This window comes from Stegostoma tigrinum, chromosome 36, assembly GCF_030684315.1.
Source record: "Stegostoma tigrinum isolate sSteTig4 chromosome 36, sSteTig4.hap1, whole genome shotgun sequence".
Lineage (NCBI taxonomy): Eukaryota > Metazoa > Chordata > Chondrichthyes > Orectolobiformes > Stegostomatidae > Stegostoma > Stegostoma tigrinum.
Window position 1 is genome coordinate 3,462,470 of NC_081389.1, and position 19,221 is coordinate 3,481,690.

Here is a 19,221-nt window from a genome sequence, read left to right on the forward strand (position 1 = left end):
TAAAGTTCCAAGGCAGGTTGTTTTTTTAAAACATAAATAACTTATGTTACAGTTGATTATATTGAAATACATTTAATAAGTATTTCAATACTTTTACATTGGATTACCTTCAGGATATCCACCACAGTTTCTGCAAATCCAACAACATACATTGCAACAGCTACAGCATTAGCAAAGGAAAAGATCAAGCCAATAGATCCGCCAAATTCTGGCCCGAGACTCCTGGATATGAGATAGTATGCACCACCTGTTTAGAGTCAGAAAATAGTTAGTCTTTGAATAAATTTAAAAATTACTTGCCAACATAAATGAGGGAAGGGGCTGCTTGAAGTTAATGCAATACGTATTAATTCAGCTAAGATTGTTGCATCTGGCTAGAGATAACATTAAAAAAGGAAATGACCATTAGCTTTCTAGAGTATTAGACATCAAAATCACTTACTAAATTCAGCTTAGAGGATAAATTGAAATCTTTGTATTTATTTGTGTCATGTCCAATTATCCAAATCAAATTTTTGGTTCTTTGGTGAATCTCAACAAATAAGGCTCAAAAAGAAGCAAGCATTCTGGGTTTCATCTTGAAATCAGGACAGATGAAAAAAGAAAATGCCAAACTTCAAAGATGAAGGGTCTCAGTCCGAAACATCAGCTTTGGCGTTCCTAAGATGCTGCTTGGCCTGCTGCATCCATCCAGCTCTACACTTTGTTATCTCGCATTCTCCAGCATCTGCAGTTCCTTGTACCTCTGCCTAACTTCAAAGTCGCCTCAGAAAATAGCATTATGTCTAGGCACTGTGCCTAAACAAAAACATGGATGATTTGGCAGGTGTGAAGGGAGAACAATAATTGACCAGTTAGCAGCTTTCACGCACTTCCCCACCCCAGACTCTCCCACACCAATAAGCCTGCACGCATCCTGTGCTTCCTCAGCCCCTCTGTACTCTTCAGCACCTTTCCACAAAGACCATCCACTGTACCACCCACTAAATGCCCACTCCCCACCTCTTTGTTTATTACAGGAAAAGGCACCCATTACAAGGCAGAAACAGCCAACACAAGTGAAGGGGTAGCCGACAACCAGGTCCTCATTTCCTACAATGAGACAATCCTGACCTTTGCAGGGGAACACATAACATTTTAGAATTGTTTAATGTGAACTTGTGATACCAAAGTATCCAACTGCCAGAAAATGGGATTAGAATAGTTAGGTGCTCATTTCTGACAAGCACAGACTTAGCATATAAGCCAAGGAGCCATTATCTGTCACGTAGATCTCTATGACCAAGACCAGGGCTGCTTCTACAGCAATACTGAAATATGCATGTCCTGCTAGGTAACCAAGTCCTACTTCAACTCTAACAGTAATCTCTTTATCATTCTCAATCATGGTAGTGGTGGGGATTGGTCAGTGAGGTGGGAGGAGTGGATAGGAGAACTGGAAGATGGACAGGTCAAGGAGGTGGGAATGAGAGGGAGGGTTGGTCTTGGGATGAAATTGGGAGAGTTGGGGAGATATTGAAGCTAATAAAGACCACATTGAGATCATTGGGCTGTAGGGCCCCAAGGCAGAATATGAGGTGCTGCCTCTCCAGTTTCCAGGTGACATCGTTGTGATACTGGAGGATGGACATATTGTCCAGGGAGTGGGGGGAGGGGGAATTGAAGTGGTTCACTACTGGCATGGAATTTCATTGAGGATCCTGGCACCGTAAGTCAAGGGCAGGCTTTGATATAGTCCAACTGCTCAGTGTGGTCAGAGTTAACATCCTCTGAAAAGAGGTAAGGAACCAAATAACCTATAGCACACTGCTGTAGAATCATAGTTATCATACAGTATATAAAAGGCCCTTTGGCCCATCAGGGGTCTATTTCACCAAATATACACTATTATCTACACTGGTCCCATTTCCCCACAACAGGCCTATAGCCTTGTATGTAATGACACTTCAAGTGCTCATCCAAGTAATTTTCAAAGTTGTGAGGTTTCGTGCCTTAACTACCCTACTAATAGTGTAGGTTAGATGGGCCTCATATTTTTTACAAACTGAAAGAACCAGATGCTGTAAATCAGGAACAAAAGCAGAAGCTACTGGAGAACCTCGGCGGGCATGTTGGCATCTGTGAAGAAAAATCAGAGATAATATTTTGGACCTGAAACATTGGCTCTGATTTTTCTTCACAGATGCTGTCAGACCTGCTGAGATTTTCCAAAAACTTCTGTTTATGCCCGTCATACCATTTTGCAACTTTGTCAGCTCCCCTCTCAACCTTCTCTGCTCCAAAGAAAATAATCCAAGCTTATCCAACCATTCTTCATAGCTGCAATGATCCATCCCAGGCAACATCCTGGTGAATTTCCTCCAAACCACCACCCCAAAATGTGTTTCTCCCTGTAATGTACTGAACCAAACAGTATTCCAGCTGGGTGATACTAAAGCTCTGTATAACTCCAACTGCGGCTGGATCTGGACACACTAGAGTGTCCATGATGCCGAGGATGTCATAAATAGTGTTTAGGGAGCTGGTGACACCCCACAAGAGGCTACACAGGCAGAGAATGGTTGGGTGGTCGACAGAGAAATGAGTAGACAGGGGCAGGTAGTACAAGAGCTCCCTATGGTTATCCCCCGATCAAACATATATACTGTTTTGGCTGCTCCTGAAGCGATAACTTTGCAGGGAAAGCAGAAATAGCACCAAGTGAGTTGCACAACTAGCACTATTGTACAGTAGGGAGAATTGTGGCGTGGGCAAGCTGTAGCAATAGGAGGCTCTTCACTCAGGGGCACAAATATGTGTTTTAGGTACATTTAAGTCATCATTGGTTAAGCATATGGACGTACATGGAATAGTGTAGGTTAGATGGGCTTGAGATCAGTATGACAGGTCAGCACAACAGAGGGCCGAAGGGCCTGTACTGTGCTGTAATGTTCTATTGCACTCCACTTTTAATCACTGACCATGATAACTTCACTATTTTGTCTTGCAGCTCCCACAAACTTACACTCAAGCTCAGTGCAGAAGAACACCCTCAAAACGCATGGACAAGCCTCAGAGGAAGCATCATGAAGCTGCCAGCTCCCCCACCAGACCAGATACTGGTACCTTGGTGCATGCCACACTCTATGGACTGCAATCAGCAAAGAATAGGGGAGCATGGCACAGAGGCATAAGGGATACAATGGCCCTGACTGCCCAGCAGTTCCATCAGTGCATTGAATCCTTCAAAAATCTGGCTGCCTCAACGGGCAAGCTGGCAGTTGTCATTGAGAGACATACCCAAAATCCTCAGGAGCTGCTTGGGAGGATCAGTTCTCAAAAGAAGCAGGATACAGTTGTTTATCACTGGCTATACCAGGGAAGGTCACAGGGTCAATGCTGTAGGATGGCCAGGGAATAGGCAGCTTGTGTCCGTGTACTGTAGAATGCATAGTCATGGTCCCCCTCCCTTTAAAACCCCGCTATCACTACTTGTTGCAGCCCATTCCCCTCACAAAAAGTGCCACTATGGTCATATTTCTCTGATGCATCCTTTCCATTTTTGCATTGTGATGGCAGGCAACACAGTGTTTCACTGCCAGTGGCCTCCAGCTCAGCCTGAACATGTTATTAAGCCCCAAACACCCACTTCCTAGTAGACTATCCTGGAACTCCACTGACTGGTGGGTCCCTCCATGGAAAAGAGCTCCCCTGAGGTTAGATATGTGGCTATTTGCTTCGTGCGCATGCATTGCGTTTGCTGTGACAGACTGATGAAGCATGCTGCTATACAACAAGACGTACAACCCCGAGGACTGCTCAGCAGCATGGCAAGCTATGGCAGGATGCTTTGAACAGGCACGTGGATGCTAAGTATACAAGCAGCCAACCTCAAGATACAACCTAGTCCAATATTCAAGCTGGCTGCCTGTCACTGTGACAAGTGTCCCCTCTGGAACCTTTTAATACGAGTTGCTGGAGTGTCTGTCAATACAAGTCTATGTTTTCACAGCACACTGCTAGTGAATAGTAGAAGAGCCAAGATGGTTACGATAGGTTGGCAGATATCAGATGCTAATGTCTGCAGCTGATGTGCTGTTGCCCAGGTCCAGCAGAGGAGGTGGTTCACAGCAGGCAGCAAGCCAAATCCTCCAGGTGCAAGATTAGGCTTCCTTTGAGTTTTTCTGGACAAAATGGGAGCCTGAACAAATAATGAAACAAACGGTGGTATTTAACAAGTGTTGGCCCCCCCCATTAATTGGTACTTTGCCACACTGCTTGTGAAAACGGAGTAAGATAGAGTGAGCTAATCCCGATAGAGATGGGTTTCATGTTTGTTGCACTTGTCATCCAATTGTGACAGGGTCTGATCAAGATGTGTTGTTTCACACAAGCTCCACTGGCATTTGAGATTAGAGCACTGTAGACATTTTTTGAAGCTCAGGAATCAGATACTTTCATTTGCAATGGACTTCAAAATATCCTTTGGTTTTTGTTACTCTGAATGATTTGTCTCTTTGCTTGTGTCATGGAAGTATTTTGAAAACTAAAACTAATCAGATGCAAATACAGAGAAAGATAAACAGTGATAGTGTCACAGCATTCATGACGAAAATTGTATTTTGGATGAATAATATAGGGTCATGAGTAATACAGCATGGAAACAGACCCTTCAACCCAAACTAGTTCATGCTGTCCAAGGTGCCCACTCAGCTAGTTCCAACTGCCCACGTTTGGCCCATAATACCTCTAAAACCCTTCACCCATCCAGGTACCTATTCAAATTTTTTTTTTTTTAAAAACTGTTGCTATTGCATCTGCATCAACCACTCTCTCTGGCAGCACATTTCATGTGTGCACCACTCTCTGCATGAAGCTGCTCCTCAGGTTTTTAAATCTTCCTCCTCTTACCTTAAACCTATGCCCTCTAGTTTTCAATTCCCAACTAGAATGTTCATCTTCTCTTCCCCCGTCACGATTTTATACATCTCAATAAGGTCACCCCTCATTCTGCTATATTCAAAGGAATAAAGTCATATCCTGGCCATCCGCTGCCTATAACTCAGGCCTACTAGAACTGGCAACATCCTCAAATCTTATTTGCTCACTTTCCAGTTGAACTATTAAGTTGAAACATGAAGTTTAACAATGACTCTTTCCTATAACTTTGCAAGTTCCTGCCAATAACAAAAATCAAACTGTCCCACTCATATAGCAAACAAACATCTTGACCAACTGTGGGTGTTTTTGGTCTCAAGTTGTGGGAAAGTTTGATTGAGTCCAAAACCCTTTTCAGTGTGAATCTGTGACATGGATTGACTCACAATTGATACTAGAACAGCTTCTTGAACGATCACACAATCAATTTTTGGAACAAACAACTTCCAGAATTTCTGTCAGAATTCTAATTTGACATGATGATTGGTTTTGATATTGCAACATGCACATTAGAAGTATGGCTCATTTTAATTGCACATATTTGCATTAAGTTTGATCTAACTCACTTGTCTGCATGAAACGTCTACCAACCAACCCAAGGTGTCACATTGAACACAGTAAGTCAAATCAATTATATTGCTGATTGAGACACCAAGTCACAATATGTGTGCCCGTAAGTCTCAAGAGGGTCTGTGAGCACATAAAATAACATTTCCCTCCCACCTGAAAGTATTTTAACAAATATGTATTAGATTATTACCATTAAATACAAAGTTTAGCAATTAATGACCGAATGTTGTTATGGCGTCCCTGTTGGCTGCTAAGATGATTACTTTCAAGAACCAAAATGGGATCACGTTAGAAAATAATATAGCAAGTATTGTTAAGTTCTCCAGTCAAATTGCACGTAATGTAAAAGTAGTTACGTAATACTCATGATGCAGCAGCCACATACATATGGCATGGCTCTGAAACTAATATTTCTGACTATAAAACACTTTTCAGAACAGAACATTAGTCATGACTGGATGCATTCTTTCACAGTTGCCATGTTACTTCCAGGGACGTTGTTACAAAGCAAGCAGACAAGGAACAGATGAGAAATACAAAAACGAAATTGTATAGCTCTGAATTCACATTGCAAACTAACAGGGGAGATGAGAGGAGAAGATAACTATGAGTGATCCAGAAGTACTGAAGAATGAAATACTAATATCAGAGACAGTAGGAACTGCAGATGCTGGACCTGCTGTGTTCATCCAGCTCTACACCTCGTTATCTCAAATACTACTATCAGGTGGGTTCAACGCCACCCTCTGGTGACTGTGTGTAGAGTTTGCACATTCTCCCAGTGTCTGCGTGGGTTTCCTCTAGGTGCTCTGGTTTCCTCACACAGTCCAAAGATGTGTAGACTAGTTGGACTGGCCATGCTAAATTACCATTTAGTGTTCAGGGATGTGTAATCTAGGTGGGTTATAAGGGGTGTGTCTGGGTGGGATGTCTGGAGGGTCAGTGTGGACTGGTTGGGCCAAAGGGCTTGTTTCCACTCTGTAGGGATTCTATGATCTATGACTTCAATTCCATCAAGATAATTTAGTCAAATCCATGGAACACATTTAGAATCTAATTTGATTTGCAAATCAGTGTACCTTGAACATCAAGATATATCCATCCGACCATAAGCCACGTACTGTCCAAGAGTGACAAACTAAAATAAAGTGCTTAGACAGTTACTTTGAGAGTGCATTCATGTGGGGGGTGTTGAGCAATGAGTGCAAAATGGATATTGGAGTAAATGTAGGGCCACGTTCTCAGGCATCTTTTGGTCATGTGATGGAGGCACACAGGAAACATTAAGAATTCTCCATTTGATCCTTTATCTTCACCTTGAGCCACTGAATTTAATATTGATTGGGATGAAAGAAAAATTGTGCTGTTATTGGCTCGTAATTTAAAAGGAAATACTGTAGATTCAATACTGTAGTCCATTTCTACAAATAAAGCCAGGATGCTAATAAGTAATTATGCATTTAGTGCTATTTTGCTAACAGGCTGTATATATTTTGTTTCATTGGAACAGCTGGCAACAATCATTCAACATCAATACCTGCATTCACATGCACATTCAGACAAGATTAATTTGTCAAATAGTTAAGGTAACGTTCAACTAATTTTATTTCTACGTAACAATTATCAGATTGAATAATTTCAAAATCAGGTCAATTGTAATTGATGGCGATGTGAAGCAGGCAGCTTTTTCCACACATTAGCTACATACAATTTTCCCCTTAAACATTGGCCAGATTGTAATCAAATGACCTGTGTAAAGAATTTGTTTTTACATTACCTCCTCGAACAACTCCATTGGTGCAAATGGCTGACATAGAGATACCTGTTAAGACAGTTACCACTGAACTCAGGCAAATGATGACGACTCCAAGACCTGTAAAGAATTCCAGACATATCTTAAACATGTTTCTTATACGCAACCACCAACGCAGCATCTCAGTAATTTAAGCCACTGGAACCTAAAATGTACCAAAATTAAAAAGGAATCTGTAACGGTTCCATCCTTGGGCAGAATACCTGAAATGTACTAAAATTAAAAGGCATTTCTAATGTTTCCATCCTTGGGCAGTATACCTAAAATGTACCAAAATTAGAAAGGAATCTAACGGTTCCATCTTTGGACAGAATACCTGAAATGTACCAAAATTAGAAAGGAATCTGTAACAGTTCCATCTTTGGGCAGAATACCTGAAATGTACCAAAACGTTAAAAAGAATCTGCGGTCGTCTGGTCCTTGGACAAAACATCTGAACTGTACTAAAATTAAAGAAATCTGTGATGCAATCACCCTTGAAGGGCAGTCTAGAAACATCAAATACCATTACCTCATACAGACTCAAAACCAGACATCAGACTTCACACACTGTCATCTTGACAACATGGTAAAGACCTGAACTCTCAACAGCATGGATAGCAAAACAGAGTAAAGCACCATCAAGAGGTTATTGATCGACCATAATCAGTACCACGTTTTGGTGACCCAAGTACAACTAAAATCATTACCTCCACGAACACATCCATTTGTTGAAATAGCAGAGGTTGATAACCCAGTAATTGATGTTACTACGGTAGCCAGAAGGATAATAACAACTCCAAGACCTGTCGATAATGAATTTATATAGTTATAGCAAACTGAAACATCACTTTGTGTTGTGAGCTCTTTGAATATTGTCTTAACTTCAGACAACCAGTAAACCAGAACACACTTTGATGCACCTAGACATTTCTGATGTGGAGAATCTAAGTTGCTCATATGAACAAAAACATTGGAATCTGAATTCCAAAAGATCTAAGATTTCTTAAAACAAATTTTATGATGATACTTAAAAGAACTTACATTCAGCCATTCAGGCAAATTCTTCAAAAGTAATTGAACAGTCATAAATCCATACTATTGGTAAAATATTTGTAAAAATAAAATCCAGCACCACTGAATTTATCTTCACCAAGATTTAAACTTCCTTCATAGATATTGTTAAGCGAAAGACCGGATCAACAAAAACAAAACATACACATCATTCAAGAGTGGGCACATGATTCATTTAGGGCAATTGTCAGAACAATTACTAATCAACAAGAACTAAACAGATAAAACAAATGCTGCAAAGATCAAGCAGTGCTAAATGAAATTGTTCTCATTGTCTTTATTAGTTAATTTACACCCAGGCAACCTGCAGCCAGCTTTCTGCTATGGACACTGCACATAATTTAAGACAGATAGTTGCACCTTTTTAGAAAAGATTCCCCAAATCATTTGGGAGAAATCACATGAGCCTGCTATAGTGATGTTCAGGTTTTACTTGATCACTTCTGACAGGCAGTTTCATTTATGTTTTTGTTTCTGGTAGGAGCTATTCCAGTTCCAAATTACTAAATAGCTGGAGCAAGTGGTCCATGCCTGCTGAGCTGCAGCAGCATTTGTTCCACTTACCCAACAATGCTGTCAGTCCAATTGATAGCCAGACATGTTTAATAGTTGAAGAAGTTAATTTATAGGGAAACCACTGGGTTTACCACAGAATGATTCCTTCAGATTACTTTAAAAAGGAAAATATTTTATTACAGGAGAATGGTGGAATTGTTGAGTCTATATATACACATATGAGAAAGCAATGGATGAGTCTTTTAGTAGTAAAGGGACAGAGGCAATACAGGCATACAACAATAGAAGAGCAGAAATTAATGGAGGCAGTTTTTGCTCAACTATTTCACCCCCCCAGAATTGGCCATATGAGCAAAGCCACCACTTTATCACCTGTTCCCAGGCACCCAAAGTATCCCATAACTATTGAACCCACACGGGGAGATGTCCCTAGAGCAGTCAAGAAAAAAAGGAAGTACAACAATAACAGCAAGTGGTCTTATTTAGCCCGAGATGGTGTCCACAAGATGACAATGGAATGTACAACGAGGGTATGTACAGTGTGATGGTGGGTAAAGACAGGCAAATTGCATTCATGAATAATAGGGCTAGCACTGATAACAGAAACAGCAAGTGTCCAGAACAATAGCAGTCCCTCCTCTCCAACTGTCAGTGTTACAACTGGAAGATGGTTTCCACAGATCATATTATAACCACCTTTGTCAATGGATATAAAAATGAGGAACCAAAAATTCTCAGGCAAAGAACTTCCCAGATCAAAAGCAGGTGCAACCCCGTCAATTGTCCATTGGCATAAAAAGTTCATCCGATACATTTTTTTGATACACTATCATGTTCTCTCTGCATATTGTGTGTCATTTTCTTAGGTTGAATAGACCATTTGCTGGGTTTTTCAAATTCAAATGTAGTTAACAACTTTCAGTGACAACAAATTGTAGAGCTGGGTGAACACAGCAGGCCAAGCAGCATCTTAGGAGCACAAAAGTTAACATTTCGGGCCTAGACCCTTCATCAGAAAGGCCATAAAAGAGCAAATTATAAAAGTTTTCCAGTGAAAGAAACTGCAACTTTAATTCTTAATCCTCTGAAAATTTACATTTTAATTTGAAAAGATTTTAGCATGCAGCTGTAAGAATTTAACCTTGTGCAGCGACCAAAAGGGAGTTTAAGTGAGGAAATGCAGAACAGGCAAATACAGTTCATGGACGCCAATTGCGGAAAAACAAAACTAGAAGCATTAAGGAAATGGTTTCAGAAGAGAAAATTTTCATAACCATTGTACCAAAAGTTTATGATTAAATGCTTTGATTGGAACAAAGCTATACTTTTCAACAGCTTACTTGTTAACAGAATGCAATAAAATGGCATCGCACTGAAATTTTTTTTTAAAACAAAAAAAAAGATGTTTTGATTATCAGAAGGCAAAACAACTTTTAGAACCTTTCCACAGCCATTATGGCAGCAAAAGCAAAATAAGACCTGGCCATAAATAAACTAAACATCATCTATTTTCCTATAGGTCTACATATCTATTTCTACTTTTATAGTGAATATAACAAAAGGATAAAAGAGAGAGGTTACAAAAGGGATATATTGTTAGCACAGATGGATATGAGTATGTGCGACCCAATCGTTACTGCAGCAACATGGTTGAAAGGTCACCAGGGTTAAGACCCAAATGTTGAAGGCTGTGTCACATATCAGAATGACCGCAATCTAGGAAAGAATGATGGAAAAGCTCTATTAAATGAACGGTGACAGTTCAGTGCAGAGAGATGAACCTGATTTGAAAATATGGTTTAGTTTGGGTAGAGGTGAGACGTAGCGAAAGATGAGATTCATTTATGGGATTAGTTTGTTGGTTCGCTAACAATAGCTACACTTTTGGACAGAGAATATAATGAAAACAAATAGGACCGTAAGAAATGAACCGCAATAATCACAGGTGGCTTTAATCTATATGCAGATTAGGAGAATAAGATTGGTTTAATGTTGGCAGGGAAATAAATTTATTACAAGATTTTCAGAACAACAAAGTAATTTTTAGTACCATCCAGGTAGCAGACTAATCGAGATCCGATCATGCACAACGAGACAGAATTAATCAATAGTCTCACTGCAAAAGAAGTCCCTAGGTGACAGGTGAATATCATGCAGAGTTTAACCTTAAAAAGGTAATGAGGATGCTATGTAAGTAGACTTGACTAAAGCGAACCAGGAAACTAGGTTAAAAGGTTAGACAATAGGGTTACAGTAGCAGACTCTGCATTATTAAATAATTAATTTCTCTGAGAAAGGAAAGGTTCTTGGCACAGATGCGACATCCAAAGTAAAATGGGAAGTTAAGGGTAGCATTGAAAGAAATACCATACTGAGAAAGAAATACACACTTAGGGGCAGCACGGTGGCTCAGTGGTTATCACTGCAGCCTCACAGTGCCAGGCACCTGGATTCGCTTCCAGCCTCGGGCAACTGACTGTGCGGGGTTTGCACATTCCCCCTGTGTCTGCGTGGGTTTTCTTCGGGTGCTCCGGTTCCCTCCCACAGTCTAAAGATATGCAGGCTAGGTGGACTGGCAATGCTAAATTGCCCATAGTGTTCAGGGGTGAGTGGGTTATAGGGGGATGGGTCTGGGTGGGATGCTCCAAGGGGCAGTGTGGGCTTGTTGAGCTGAAGGGCCTGTTTCCACACTGTAGGGAATCTAATCTTATCTTATGTTAGTAGCAAGTCAGAGTGTTGGTCAGACTTAAAAGCAAAACACAAGAGAGAAAGCTAGATAGCAACAAAAACATATGGCAAGTTCCTACTAGTAATGAATACAACAGCAGCTATACATCTAGACTTGGACATAGACATAGAGTGTAACTAGTGAGTTGAGCATATAAAACAAAAACAATGGTAAAGGATTTAAACAAGTAATTTTTTCATCTTAATTAAAGATTAAAAAAACAGTAAAGCAAGTGAAATCAAGTACAAGTCATAAAAGGTCTCCAAAGATTTTAGATAGAGGCTTAAGGCAGGAGTGTTTAGGGTGAAATAGGGGCCCTAGCATAATTAGTACTTTTTTTTGAAGGAGTAATTACTAAGATTAAATCAAACAGGAAGTCTTAGAACTCTTGTGGCAATGGTAATGTCCCTAACTTCTGGATCAGGATGTCCAGGTTTGCTTCAGATGTATGCAAGAACGTGTGCCAACAAGTGTAGTGCAAAGGATACAATTTACGTGATGTCAATAAGGCATATAGCAAGGTCTTGCCTATGAGACTGGTCAAGTCAGCAAAATCCTACGGAATCAAGGACATTTTGATAGATTGAATCTAAATTTGGTTTAAATGTCAGAAGGCAGAGCAATAGTTACAGGTTGTTTGTTGGGCTGGAAGCCACTGTGTACCACAGGGTCCAATGCTGGGTTCCTTGCTGCTTGCAGTCTACATCGATGAACAAGGATACAGGAGATTTGATAAGTAAATTGGCAGATGACGAGAAAAAAATGTGAGAATGATAAGTAGGCAAGGAGAAAAGCTTCAGATTGAAGGGCAATGTGGATGGGCCAGTCAGATATGCAGAACAAAGGACAACAGAATTTAATCCTGAAAAATCTGAGGCAGTACAGTTTGTGAGGACTAACAAGGCTCCCTTGTAGAGGAGGTAAAGAAGATTAGAAGGATGTGCATGACCACAGATTCTCGAAGGCAACAGGGCAGATAAGGTGGTTAAGGCAGCTTTTTGGGACACTTACTATTAAATTCGACACAGAACAAGAGCAGGTTACAATGGATAAAAACTAAAACAACTGCAGATGCTGTAAATCAGGATCAAAAAATAAAGTTTTTGGAAAAGCTCAGCAGGTCTAGCAACATCTGTGAGGCAAAAATCACAGTTAACTTTTTGGGTCCAGTGGCCCTTCCTCAGAAATAATGGTACATAGGAAAATGTCAATTTATATGTAGAAGATAAAAGGTGGGAGGAGGGAGTAAGGAGTAAATGATAAGTGGGGATAGAGTCCAAAGAAAGAGAAGGACAGCTGGACAGACAAAGGAGTTGATAACAAACTGGTTAGGAGGGTGAACTGCTGTTAATGGACATCGTTAGTGGCTAACAGTAGATAGTGAGCAATGGCAGGCTGTGTGATAACAAGGTCTGGTGTGTGGGGTAGGGGGCTAGGGCATGGCAGAGTTCAGGCCCTAAAATTAAAGAACCCGACATTGCAGTCCTCTGGACTGCAGAGTCCCCAAGCGGAAAATGAGCTGTTGTTCTTCCCTTTTGCGCTGAGCTCTGCTGGAACACTGCAGCAAGCCCGAGTCAGGTGATGTTGGCCAGGGACAGGATAGTGTGTTAAAGTGGCAGGCAGAATGCAGATATTCTGCGAAGCAGTCACCCAGTCTATGCTTTGTTTCCCCAACATAGAGAGGGGTCACATCGTGAGCAATGAATGCAATACACTAGATTGTGGGAAGCACAGATAAAGTGCTGCTTCATCTGGAAGATAAGTTTAGGCTCTTGGATATTGGGCAGGGAGGTGGTAAATTGTTAAACCTTTGGCATTTGCAGAGAAAGGTGCCGTTAGGCGCTGGGAGGGGCCTGGGGGGTGTTTGGTGCTGGGATTGAAGGAGGAGTGGACCAGGGTGTCCCAGAAGGAACTGTCCCTGCAGAAGGTGGACAAGGGAGGGGAGGAAAATGTGTCTGTCTGGTGGTGGCATCTCGCTGAACGTAGCATCTGATGATCTTCTGGATGTGGATTCTGGTGGGATAACAGGTACAGACAAGGGGAAGCCTACAGCTGTCGCAGGAGGGAAGACAGGGTGGGTGAGCGCAGAGGTGCAGTAGATGAGTCAGATCCCGTTGAGGGCCCTGTTGACTACGTGCTGGTGAATGCTTGGTTGAGGAAGAACGTGAACTTTTCAGAGGTTCCCTTGTCAAAGTTGACCTCATTGGAACATATGCAACAGAGACTGAAGAATGGGGAGAATGGAATGGATTCTTTACAAGAAGCAGGGTGCAAGGATGTAGCTGTGGGAGTTGGTGGGTTTATAGTGGATATTAGTGGCCAGTTCATTCCCCAGAAGTAGAAACAGATGAGGTTGAGAAAAGGAAGGGAGGAGTCAGCTTGACTAGGCGTAAGTGGGTGCCCGGTGGAAACTCTGAATTGAAATCGATGAACTTTTCCAATTCTGGTTGACAGGGAAACAGCACTGATGATATCATCGACGTTTCGAACGAAGAGTTGTAGGTGGAGGCCAGAGTAAGACTGGAACAAGGTATGTTCCATATACCCCACAAAGAGACAGGCATAACAGGGGTCCATGCAGATACCCATGGCCACCCCTCTGACCTGAAGAAAATGAAAGTTAAACAAGAGGGTGAGGACGAGAGTGGCCAAGTAGAGAAGGCTGATGGTGGGTGGGAACAGTCAAGGCCTTTGTTCCAGGAAGAAGCTGTCAGGCCTGAGACCACCCTAATGGGGGGGATGGATATGTAAAGGAATTGCACATCCATGGTAAAGAGGAGGCAACTGGAGCTTACAATCTGGAAATTCCAAGGCAGAGAAAATGAGACAACCAGCGTCATATTGCAAGTTCTCACTGAGCAGAGTAAGTGCAGGTAAAAGGCCACAGGAAGGGGGCCAGGTTGAGGGAGATCACTGGAACCAGGTAAGGGGTCTGTGGGATGGGGAGCGGACTCTTGTCCAAAGAAATGGTCACAGAGGTAAAGACGGCAGAAGAAGAGTTCTATGTCACGTCATGTCCAAAATATTCATTAAGGTGGAGACAAAGATGGATAAAGCTGAGAGACCTTTGCCAAGTACAGATGTTCAGCAGACAGCAGAAGGTTGAGGGTTCCCAGAATCTAGTCTACTGCATTCGCTGCTCACAATGTGGTCTCCTCTATATTGGGGAAATGAAGCGAGACTTGGCAAACCTTCGCAGAACATCTACATTCTGCTCCCAAAAAGACCCTGAACTACCTGTTGCCTGCCACTCCAATGCACCACGCTGTGCCCTGGCCAACATATCGGTCTCTGGCTTGCTGCAACGTTTCAGTGAAGTCCAACGCATGCTGGAAGAACAACATCTCATTTACTGCTTGGGGACCATACAGCCCTCCGGACACAATACGGAGTTAAATAATTTTAGGGCCCAAACTCTCCCATGTCCCAGCACGCACAACCCATAAATCAGGCTTTGTTACCACATAGCCAGCCATTACACACCACGTGTTGTTAGTCACTAACAGTCCCCATGAACAACTACTAACCCTCCCAGCCTAATCGTCAGCAACTCCTTTGTCTGTCCAACTGTCTCTCTCTTTGGGTCTAACCCATCGTTTACCTCTTACGCCACCCCCTCCCTATTTTCTGCATGTAAATTGACGTTTTCCCAGCCGTCGGTTCTGAGGAAGGGTCACCAGACCCAAAACGTTAACTGTTTTTTTCCTTCACAGATGCTGCTAGAACTGCTGAGCTTTGTTTTTGTGCTTGTAATCACATAGCCTGCTACTATACACTGTTAGCCAATAAGTCTCCATTAACAGCTATTCACCCTGCTGGCCAGATGATCATCAACTCCTTTGTCTGTCCAACTGTTCCCCTCTCTTTGGGCTCTATCCCCACCTATCGTTTACTCCTTATCCCCTCCCCGACCCCATCTTCTGCATTTAAACTGACATTTTCCCAGATACCATTAGCTCTGAGGAAGGGTCACCAACCTGGAACATAATCTCAGCAGGTTGGCAACATCTGTCAGAAAAATCTGAGTTAATGGTGGAACTGTGCAAGATGTTCATTCAGCCACAGCTGGAATACAATTTGCAGTTCTGGTCACTGTTTAATAAAGGGATAGGGTTGAAATGAAGAAGGGAATGCAGGAGATTGACTAGTCTAAGAACTCAGGCTGCAGCCTATATAGTTATGAAGTCAGACTTTACAGCATGGAGTTTTTTCTTCTTAGAATGGAAAGGGATGAGGTGCGATTTTGATTGAGCTCTACTAGCGCATAAGCCGAATTGGCATGAAGGATCTACTAAGGGGAGCAGAGAGGTTAGTGACGAGGGGACATGGATTTAAAAGGCAAAAGGACAGCAGTTTTACAGAAAATGCCAATAAGAACTTTCTCACTCCAAGGTGTTGGGCACTGGAAACCAGTGCCTGGAAGGAAGATGGAGGCAGGAACAAACAATATTTCAGAACTATTTAGACAAATACTGGAGCACCATAATACAGAAGGTTATGTGCAAAGTACTGGAAAATGGTACAGAATAAATAGGTGCTTGCTAACCACTGCGAGGATGAAGGTCCAAAGGATATCTTGCTTTTGCTGTACAACTTGGACCAAATGGCATGCCTCCAAAAGTTATAGCAGCAGCATTGATAGTAGATATATTCATTAGAATCTTCTTAAATTCTGGAAGGGTCCCAGAAAAATGAAAATAGCAAAAAGGAAAACGCATGGACAGAAGACTAGTTAGATGACAGTAAGCTTCAAAATGTTACTAACTGATTCCTGGGATGAAGAGTTATCTAAATGAAAAAGCCGGGCAAGCAACTAAATCCATTAGCGTTTTAAAGAATGTGGTGGTGATCTTCCTGAAACATACAAGGTCTTCAAAAGGCTGGCTACAGTGGTATAGTAGGGAGCAGTTTACTCATATTAAAAACAGACATAGATGCAACATGGGTGTCACGGATAGCTAATATTTCTTGCCCTTAAAGGCTGTGGTGAGTAGTATTTTCTTTACTTCTTTTCTTGTGCATGGACCTCGGAGATCCACACACTGCAACTTCCGAAATGGAAAGTCAATGCCACAGTCAGCAGCAGCATGCTGTGTGCGGAATGTCAGAGCGTCTGCACACGTTACTTAGAGTAGGCTTTGACAATGAGCTGCATTCTTGAACTGCTATGATTTGCTGAAAATGGGCCAACTATGCTGGTAGAGAGTTCAAGGATTTTGGCTGAACAACACTGAAGTAACAATGACATATTTCCAAAGCAAGATAGTGAATGGCATGGAGGAAAACTTCAAGGTGTCTGTGTTCCCATGTATCTACTGCCCACATCCTTCTAAGTGGAAATGGTCATGGGTTTGGAAGGTACTGCCAGATGAACCTTGACAAACTACTGCATCTATAAAGATGATATACGTTGTCACTACAATTGATTGAAGGAAGTGAATGTTTTTCAATGTGGTGCCAGTCAAGCAGGCTGCTTTGTCCTGGATAATGTCAAGCTGGGTGCTGTTGGAACTGCGTTCAAATAGGACAGTATTCCATCACACTCTTAATTTGCACCTTGTAAATAGTGGACAGGTTCTGAGGAGCCAAGAGGTGAGTTACTTGCTGCAGGATTCCTAGCCTCTGACCTGCATGTGTAGCCATAATACTTGTAGAAGTTCAGCTCAGTTTCTAATCAATACTACTTTCTGGAATGTTGATCATGGGGAGTTCAGTGATGGTAACTATACTGAATGTCAAGGGTCAATGGACACATCTTCTTAAGGAAAAGTTCTTTCCCTGGCATGTCTTGTTACTTGTCAGCCCAAATATGGATATTGGTCTGGTATGGCTGGGTTTGGGTATGGGCTGCTTCAGTATGAGTAACCATAAACTGTGATCAACAGCAAACATCCCCACATCTGACCTATGATGGAGGAAAGATAATTGATGAAACACCTGAAGATGTGAAGTGGAGGTGCCACTGTTGGATTAGAGTAGAGAAAGTCAGAAATCACACGATATCAGGTTTATGGGAGCACTGCTTCTTCATCAGCTCAAGACCTGACGAAGGAGAGCACTCCAAAAGCTGTGATTGCAAACAAATCTGTTGGACTATAACCTGGTGTCAGGTGACACTTGAAGATGGTAGGGCCTAAGACAGTACCCAGATGAAACCCAGGGACGTCCAACCTCCAATCATAACTATCTTCCTTTGAAGTCATAGCCTGGCACAATCAGCCGAATATTTTCAACCCAATTCCCAGTGACTCAGGTTTTCCTGGGGCTCCTTGGTTCCACATGATCAAGTGCCTCACTTCTGGAATTTAGCTCTCACATTTGAGAGAAGGCTGTTTGAATGTCAGGAGCCGAATGGCTTTTATGGAGGAGACTAAAACTGGAGGAAAGGGATTTAAGACAGAGGATGATAATATTTTTCTCTCAAAATTAGTATGTAGCAGCCTCCAGCAAGACACACCTGCCCAGGAGTTGCTCACCTCCATTTCTTTATTTCTCATGCATCTTGGGGCAGCGAGCAGTGGGAAAGTAAGTCTGGAACTTACTTTGGAGCAGCTGGAGGGGGCTGTTGGACTACGGTCTAGCATAGGTGGTCAGGCTAGATGCAGAGACCCTGTGCTGAGCTGCTGTCATGTAGTGTTCATTTGTAAATGCTTTTTTAAAACTGACTAATGTCAATTATTTAACAATATTTTAAAGATTTTTTCCAAACTCTAAAAGTAATACAATATTTTTTTTATTCCTCTTTATGTATCCAAGATTTGTACCTAAGATGGTGCCATAAAAGGCATAGTAAAAGCTTATCACTGTACTTCTACAATGGAAGACACGTTATAATAAAGGATATTCTATTCTGGAATTCTCTTCCATATAAAATGGTAATGGAGAATGGTAGTGGGTCAGTGAATTTATTTAAAAGGCTGAGTAAGTTTGATTCTTGTTTGTCAAAAATCTAAGGTTATAAGGGTGCAGAGAGAAAAGTGGAACTGAAAACAACCACAGCATTATTCAATGGAGGAGCAAATAGCTCGCTCCAGCTCCTTAGCCCTATGTCCCCATGTTCCGATTTATATATTATCATAAAATGATTTACAGAACCAAGAAAATAAACCACTTTCTTACGTATTTGCTTAGGCATGAACCTAACACGAAGGTGAGGAGAGTAACCCTGAAGCAAATTCTAAAACAGTTCATGAGCTATGGAAGGCAAATGACAAAGTATGCCACTGAACTGGAACACTAAAAACAGACCACAACCAGTAAAGTAATTGAACATGCTTCACAGGACACTTTTGGCACAGGCAGGGCAATTCAGATTGTTGAGGGTGGTTGGCTTGGCAAGCTGGTTTGTTTTGCAAATATGTTTCATTACCATGCTTGATAAAATCCCCAGTGCAGCCTCTGATGAAGCATTGGTGTTTTCAACTCTGGGGTCCACTGAGGTGGATTGCCTCACTTCAGTTTTCCTTCATAGTGAAATGTATATGGGGTCAAGTTCAATGTGTGTTTGTTAATAGCATGTTTCGTGGAGTGCCACGCTTCCAGGAATTCTCGTGCCTATCTCTGCCTAGCCTGTCCTAGGATCTTGGTGTTGTCCTAGTCAAAGTAGTGGTTCTCCTTGTCCTTG

At 41.8% G+C, this 19,221-nt stretch overlaps 1 protein-coding gene across 9 annotated transcripts in view; it reads right to left on the reverse strand.

The window, feature by feature from the left end:
• Window positions 1-19,221, reverse strand: part of slc12a1 (solute carrier family 12 member 1) — a 133,838-nt gene that overhangs the window by 98,733 nt on the left and 15,884 nt on the right. For 3 of the 9 annotated variants that reach the window (XR_007246462.2, XM_048520505.2, XM_048520503.2), the window contains exons 4-7: window positions 16,144-16,269; window positions 7,990-8,085; window positions 7,265-7,360; window positions 108-247 (exon numbers count right to left, since the gene is read on the reverse strand). Coding sequence is in view for 8 of the 9 variants with exons in the window: in XM_048520505.2 (XP_048376462.1) it covers window positions 108-247; window positions 7,265-7,360; window positions 7,990-8,085; window positions 16,144-16,269 (458 nt within the window). In the remaining variant the exon portion in view is untranslated. The remainder of the gene's footprint in view (window positions 1-107; window positions 248-7,264; window positions 7,361-7,989; window positions 8,086-16,143; window positions 16,270-19,221) is intronic. The other 6 variants (XM_048520506.2, XM_048520504.2, XM_048520509.2 and 3 more) reach the window with 6 other exon arrangements.